Below are 8091 nucleotides of genomic sequence, written 5' to 3'. Positions count from 1 at the left end.
TTCAAACTAAGAAAATTTAATGGTTTTATTATTAAAAAAATAGTTTAAAAACTAAACCATTTAAAATCAAAAACTTTAAAATAAAAAAGTTAATATCATTTATCAAAATATATGTTGTCAGTTGTTTACATAGAGTACACATTCTCTTCAAAAGCTTCGACTTTCTGTCAACAACAACAATTAAGAGGTGCCTGATTGGTTTGAGCTTGGCTCCAAAGATAAAAAATACTTGGAGATTTCAAGTTTAAATCTAAGGAGAAATAAAAATCCCTTTGTGGTCATAGACGTTCAAATGCGATGACTCCAGGCTATCTGTAAAACAGGTGGTTGTCCTGGAATTAGCCGGCTCGCATAACGGGTTGGATATCCAGGTTAATTTAAAAAAAAAAAAAAAAAACCCATCTCCATACCATGAACACTTGGCCAATAAGCATTCAAATTCCCATTCTTGTGCACAAGGAAGCTTGCTAACCCAAAGTTACTAACATCTTTGAACAAATCCAAGGCTCAAAAAATTGACATTTCTACAAATTATATATATATATATATATAAATCTTATGAATCACACGTTTATTACATACAAAACAGTACTTGAGAGTTGATGGAGGGATCAAAAGAACGCTACTCGTGAACTTCCTTCTGTTCAAAGTTCAAAAAATGCCGCTTGCAGCCATATATGGAGCCATGAAAACTGCTCGATAGATGCTTCAGCATGATAAACCCGTCTCAAAAAACAGTCGAAAACTCCAAATACGTAGCTTAATTCCCCAAATGGTGATTTGTTATTTGATCAAAATCATCAAGTCTGACTTTGTTGATCTAGTCAACAGTTTTTGATCGGGGAGGAAGTTCAAGAACGACGAAGAAATAACATCTTTCTGATTCTCTGATATATTGGACCTCACCATTCATAAGAGTTAGAATTTTGCGACACATACTTAGCCCTAAACCTTCTTCACTCGACCACTGGCTGCTATTAAACATGTCCTGAACCAGTTCCGGTGGAAGACCTTCACCAGGAGACATGATCCTTCACAATGCATATGAAAAACACACACATGAATTCAAGTTCAAATTACAAAAAAAAAATTAACTTTAAGCTACCTTGTCCGATTATCCTAACCGAGCATAGTACAGATCCGACTCAGCAACTCGAGCCAAATACTGGTCAAGTTCGGTGAGCCACATGAGATGAGTCACTTAATACAATTAATATTTTGTTAAAAATGTACCTTGCTTTACAGAGGGTATGATTGTAATTTTATGCACGAGTCGAAGTTAAATATGATACAAGCTTATATAAGTCTATACAAGCCAACTCCATACAAGTCGAGCCAAGGCTCGTGCTTATATGGGCCAATAGGCGCACATAAGAACCCAGCAAAGTATATACTAACTCTTAGGGAGACAAGCTCGAGTTTGATGAGCCACAAGCCGAAAATGACCATCATACTTATTAGCTTATGTCCATTATTTATATATTCTTATTAACTACAGCATCTTTTTCTGCATTTAAAAGTATAATGGTTGGTTAACGCGTCTAAGGGTTGTTTAGTTGGTTTTCCATTGATAAGCCATATGGATAGAGTTGTCTGTGTGGATTAATATGTTTGTATAGATTGGGTAAGTTTTTTCATAGATGGAAGAGATTGTTTCTAATTGGGAGGGTAGGTTTCGAAGACTTGGCTTTCCGCATAAGCTCCCCCTAGAAGATTATTGAATAAGCCACAATCTATATCATTAAGCCACTACCAAAGTCATGTATAGCTGACCGAATAAGTTGAGTCTCATGAAACGCATTAAGTTGCTAACAAGGATGCTCTAAGCCAAGTTCAAAGGTTAGAATTGCCATTTTCTTGAATCTTAATGATGCTCCATCTCCGGTCTACACATTTCTATTATAGTTTGTCTCAAATAAATGTCCCCTTCGAAAAATAAGTGTCAACTTTCCAATTTTACCCTTAATTATGAGTTGGAGAAATACATTACTAAGAGTAGAATTGTGATTTAGTTAATTACAATGCATGCCTTTTTCATTGTGGACGTTTATTTTGGGATGAAGGGAGTAGCAAGATGGTTGGCCAACGTACCTAAATGCAACATGCACGACATTCTTTCCATCTGAAGTCTGTTTGAGGCTCGGACGAAACTGAATTTCCACCCAACCACCGGGTGATGGCGAATGGCGCACCATATTCAACAAGAAGTTGGTCAAGACCTGTTGAACCCTAGCTTGATCACCGTAAACAGTCAGCGTCTTGACTTCCTCCGGTATATCACGGATCAGTTGCACACCTCGATCCCGCACCAGTAACATTACTTGGCTCACTACAACATCGATCACACTCCCTAGCAGAAATTCATGTTTCTCGAGCTCCAAAGACCTATAACGAAAAATCAAAGCAACTTAACAAGTATATTGTGCATTAAGTACACTCTCCGTCCGTCCACATGAAAAAGGGGCTTAGTTTTAAAAATGTGTTATTATTTCACTTTTTAATGAAGTAAATGACAATTTTACCCTTAATAATAGAGAGTCATGAATTTCAACATGAATAATTAAGGGTACATTTTGAAAGTCAGACATTTATATTAGGACACATTAAAATAGAAATGTAGACACTTGTTTGGGACGAGAAGGGGTAAGATTTTGCAAGAATGGTGGTTTGTTTGCATCGAAAAGCCGAGCAGGATTAGAATGAAATCTATAATACTGAAAGAAACTAAACTCACCCTTCTTCGATGTTTTCCTTATCGACGTCCTTTATGATCTTGAACATTTGTTTCTCGCAAGCAGCACAAGTCTCAAGCAATTGCTTCTGATCTTCGTTTAAATCAGATGCTTCCAAAAGAGAATTCGCAAAACGGATGCCACGCAACGGATTCTTGATCTCGTGACAAATATACGTCAACTCCTTCATCCTTGCGTAACATTTCTTTTCCTGTTGCATTTGTAGTTTCAGAACTTGTTGCAACTCCAGACTCGCGATTTGCAAGAAGCAGAAAGCTCCGATAACTTTTCCAGCCATATTCAGCCTTTTATTTGCGGTCAATAGAACTTGCACAAATTTCCCGTTTTTGTCAAAGAACGAAAAAGGGTATTTATCCGTGTCTTGGCCTCCTATTGCATTATGTAAAATGATCATAAATTTTGTCAACGAATCGGGACCCTTGAGACGACAAAAACTTCCGAAAATCTCGCCCACCAACATTTTCCCGATGATGTCTCCTCGGCTCCATCCCGTGAGCTTCTCCATGGCCGTGTTCCACTCAGAGCAACAGGTGTTCTCATCGGATGCAAAGATCGGGGGGATTAGAGCGCTCGGGCTATGAATAATGGCCTTGTAATCACCTTGAATTTGGATGAATTTGTCCATTACGACCTTTTGTCCGGTAACATCTTGACCAACGAAACAAACTCCGACTATGTTATCGGTGTAGTCCCGGCTAGAACAAGCGTTAACCACCAGAAAAACTGGAGTTTCTTCCATTGCTGAATTGAATGTCCTCAGTTTGATCTCCACATTTTTATCTTCTTCACCTGTGGATAGATTAAAACAATAGCATCAGTGTTGACTATCAAGATCCATAGTATGGATCGGGATGCAAAGTCAAAGGAAACACAAAACCAGTGAACTTAATTCGGTTTTGGATAGCTTGATTCAATCAAGTCGCTACAACAAAATCATCTTTCAAGGACGCAATAGTAGAATGTTTTATAGGTAGAGATGGCAGTGGCATTAGGGGTATCGGGGATCGCAATCCCCATCCCCGATTTCCAATCCACATCCCTGTTCCGATCCCCGTCCTCATCCCCATCAGGGAACTGAATCCCTACACGGAATCGAGGATTTTTCCCCTTCTTTCACAATTTAATTTTTTACTTAATGTTTTTATACATTATATATATAGATGTGAAATTTACCTTTAAATGACATATAATGCTAAAATACCAGTCACCAAAATTTTAATTGTTGCATTTCTATAAGAGTAACATATAAAAAAACGTAAATTTAAAGACAAATATATCAATTGCAATACTTAATAACTGAAATTTTATATAGCCACCATTATATCAACAAAAGTTTCCCACAAACAACCAAATCAAGTTTCCGAGCCTCTTGCCTCTCCTAGGAGGTCAGAGGTTCAAACCTCAATGGTGTGGAGAATGTGTGAGTTTATTTTTTGCATTTGTCGTATACAAAATATATTATATACTTCCAAAAACAACCAAATCAATAATGTAATTTCTTTTACAAGTGTTCATCATGAAGATTGATTATATTTATACATTATATATACTTATTGGGTTTCTCATTTTATTATTATACTTGGGTGCCGTTTACCAAATGCTTAACTGGGTAAGTGCTTACCAAGTCAATTTACTTTATCGGATAAATACAGCAAAGACTAAGAATCTTACTCGGTAAGAGCCAAAGCAAGAATCGAGAGTCTTACTCGGTAAGTGAGGACAAGGACTCTTACTATGGTTAGCGCTTACCGGGATAAATTGTTGCATACGATGCGTTTTAGTGAATAAAATCTTGCCTGATAAGTAAGCGATAGTGTGGAATTTTACCGTTAAGTGCTTACCGGATAAGTGTTTAGATAAACGGCCCCTTAGTGTGTATGTATGACATAGAAATCTATAATTATAACTCCATCCATGTCCCCACCCCCATCTCCATCCCCGGTTTATAAATTTGAGGATTCCCCATCCCCGTCCCCGGTCAAATTGGGGTCGGGATATCGGGTTCCGGACGGTGCAGTTTTTTTTTTGCCATCCCTATTTATAGGACTCAAGTTTATAGTCAAACAATTGCGCGAGTCATATGCCGCGAGCCATTTGTTCATATACAAAAGTGTTACAATAAGTTGATAGGACACTATTGTGCGACCTAACAAGTATTTTAAAACACTCTTGATATAAAGTGTCATGTTAGCTTTTTGTGAGGGCATTTTTGAGAAGGGTCTTCTAAACACATATTTTTATTTTCACAAAGAAAACAAATTTTCAAATAATGTCATATTTTTAACTTATTGTAATAATGACTTTACATAGGACTCACCGATTATTTGGTCCCTAAACTTAAGTTTTGTAATGCAGTATGTTGGAACATTTAGACATATTTTACTTGCTATGAATTCCGATTTGTTGCCAATGGTTGAGCTTCAAGAGAATATAGAAATACCTCTTAAGGCGCGATACAAAAGTTTGGCAACGGTTTCTTCGGCTTCCTCATAGACAAGATCTTGAACCAACGATTTCCCGACCGCTTTCTCGACCGACAAACCCGTCAATTCCGCAACCTTTGCATTCCATCCGTTTATTCGTCCGCCAACATCAACCGCAAATATCGGCGCAGTTGCCGTCTCGATCAACCGAACCATTTCTCGAGCAACCGAACTAAGTTCATCCACACCTTGCAAATCCATATCTTCACTCTGAGCTTTCACAACAGCCTTTGAATTGTTATTTTCCTCAACGTCTTTAAACGAATCTCGCAAAATAAGCTGTAAAGAATGAATCGCATCCATTTCTGCATTCTCCCATGGCAAACTCCTGCTTTTCACCACTTCTAAAAACGCATTAAACGATGATCGTGGATGCATTCTTTGCCCATCGTCTTTATCTTCTGGATGATGCTTAGCTCCACCCCATTTGATCTCTTTTGCTGTATTCGATCGAAACCAAAATAAGATATCGTTGGAAGTAATATAAGCCACCGCCATCCCGCAAACCGCATCCCCGAGTGAAGCGACTCCTGGATAACCGGCATCGGCCAAACTATCGGTGCTCAAACCGGTTGAATCTCGATGGCATGCTGATAGCCATTCCACGATATCTTTGATTTGGGATTCGGTTGGTGTGACACCTAATGGGTAGTATTTTCCTTGATTGTAAAGCGCGGCCCCATCGCATTTCACGAGATCCATGATGCTCGGAGTTTGAGTCACAATACCCGTTGGCGAATCGCGAAGAAGCATATCGCACAATAAAGTCTGTGTTCTTAAAATGTGTTTTTCGGACATTTGAGATGCTAATTGTAGTTCCATATTTAGTTGGAGCCCGAATGCTTGCATCAAGAATTCACAAGCATAACGAAGAGGGAAAGGAATGCATCGAGCGGATGTATGATGACAAACAACTAACCCCCATAGTCTCATCGAAGCTCGACCGCCTACATTTTCATCATCCAATCCATTGATGATAACCGCCATAGCTAATGAAGCGATCGAGCCCATGTTAGCCATATACTGAGCATGGCAACCGTGAGGGGCTCGAAGGGTTGAACCCACCAAGCTCAGTGGTTGCATCAAGGCGTCGTCTTGGATCACACGAACCGGGGTCGTATGACAGTCGACAATCATCCGAACACGGTTTTGCCGGAACAAAAATCTCGAAGCTTGAGGGATGTCCGTGGCCGGATAATGTAAACCAATATAAGGATCTAAATCTTCCCTTCTGCTTTCAGCCACAACTTCACCATGCTCATCTTCATGAAATTTATACACCATAACCCGATCGTAACCCGTGAGCTCCCTCACATTCTGCACCACCGTGTCACACAAAAGCTTAACATCACCGCCGGGGAGTGCCTGCAAGTTGGAAATCGCCCGAACGGCGAGCTTCTGAGACTGTACGGCGCCGGCTATTGACAACGCCGGATCTTCCATTCTTGCGGGCTCCAAATCAATAACAATACCTACATCAATCCTATGCAAAATCGCGTAAAAGGGTTTCCCCGAATTCCTCGAGTGAACCCAAACAGGGTTGAGAAGCGTGATTTCTCGAGCTCGAAAAGCCCTTTCCAGCAACGAAGAACTGGAAGGGGTGAAAAGGGTTTTGACGTCGGTTCCAATGGTTAAGATTTCGGGTTTTTCGATGCTCGGAACAGATTGTGGAGCCAAACCTAATCGTTCTCGAGCATTTTCGCTAAACGCGATGACTTTAAAAGTGGAATCATCGATTGCAATCATGCAACCAAAGGGTTGAATGTGACCTCCTCTTTGAATTCTCGACAAATAAGCAGTAATTTGTTGTTCAGGGATGGATTGGGTTGTGGTTTTGAGTGATTGCGAGTAATCAAAAGACTTACCAGAACCACCAGATTGTTCAAAAACGGCATGTAACCTTGCATCAACTGTATATTGTGCAGTGGCTTTGCTCATTGAATCCATCCTCCTGTTGCTGTTTGATGTTGATGATGGTCGACCTTTGCTAACGGGATGAAATTTTGAGCTCGTTTTACCATCAGAAGCCATTGTTCCTGAACTAAAAAAGTTCAATTTCTGGAAATCAAAACTGGGATAGAGGGTTGAAGTTGAATGTATATATCATCTATCATCCTATGATGAACATGAACATGAAAATGAACATGAACTTTACTAATGTATAAATCATAGTGGTGGTTTGGTTTTTCTCTTTTGTAGTAGTGAATGGAGTTTATGTGTCCATTTGAAATGCCTGCAGCCCCTTTTCAAGAACTGGAAGACCAATGTACAAGTTTTTATGCATGGATTACACGTCATAAAACCCATCAAGATTCTGAATTGTGGGAATTTTATTGTTTTGAAGAAAAAGAATTACTTTTTTGATTTATTGCTTTGATTGGAGCATCAGATTGTATCTGGTCTCGGAGTGTTCCAGACTCTACAACATCATCTTCTTTATCTTTTTGCCCTTTTTCTTTTTATTTTTTCTAACCAAATTAATTACTATTTAATTTACTACAAACATTTTCAATTATATCCGGTTTTAACAATATTATTTATTTTATCAAGTAAAATTTTAATCTATAAAAAAATGTGTAATTTAGGAGATTTCCTTGGGTCATACAAAACTGTAGTTATATACAGCTTTCAAAAGATTATAAAAAAAGAGAAAGAACTATGACTTTAAGTAAGAAAATGAAAGTTCAGTCTTCACGGTTTCCTTTTTTTATGTATAATTTATTAAAGAATGTTATATTTAGATTTACATAATTAATTACGTAATTGGTAAAATAGAAATCTATTAAAAATAAAAGGATTTTTTTTTTAAATCTTGAATTTTGATTTTTTTTTTTTTAATTTTAAAAAATATCACA

General features: G+C 38.2%; 1 protein-coding gene across 1 annotated transcript; it reads right to left on the bottom strand.

Moving 5' to 3' along the window:
* Positions 1-560: 560 nt before the first annotated feature.
* On the bottom strand, positions 561-7267 carry LOC112521718 (phytochrome B-like). The gene is made up of 4 exons (XM_025130715.1): positions 5194-7267; positions 2735-3542; positions 2092-2385; positions 561-1031 (listed from the first exon to the last, which is right to left on the bottom strand). The coding sequence occupies exons 1-4, from the start codon at positions 7265-7267 to the stop codon at positions 821-823; spliced, it is 3387 nt and encodes a 1128-aa protein (XP_024986483.1). The 3' UTR covers positions 561-820.
* Between the last annotated feature and the right edge of the window lie 824 nt (positions 7268-8091).

This window comes from Cynara cardunculus, assembly GCF_001531365.2.
Source record: "Cynara cardunculus var. scolymus isolate 2C chromosome LG 11, CcrdV1, whole genome shotgun sequence".
NCBI lineage: Eukaryota > Viridiplantae > Streptophyta > Magnoliopsida > Asterales > Asteraceae > Cynara > Cynara cardunculus.
This window is presented reverse-complemented; position numbering and strand designations above follow the sequence as displayed.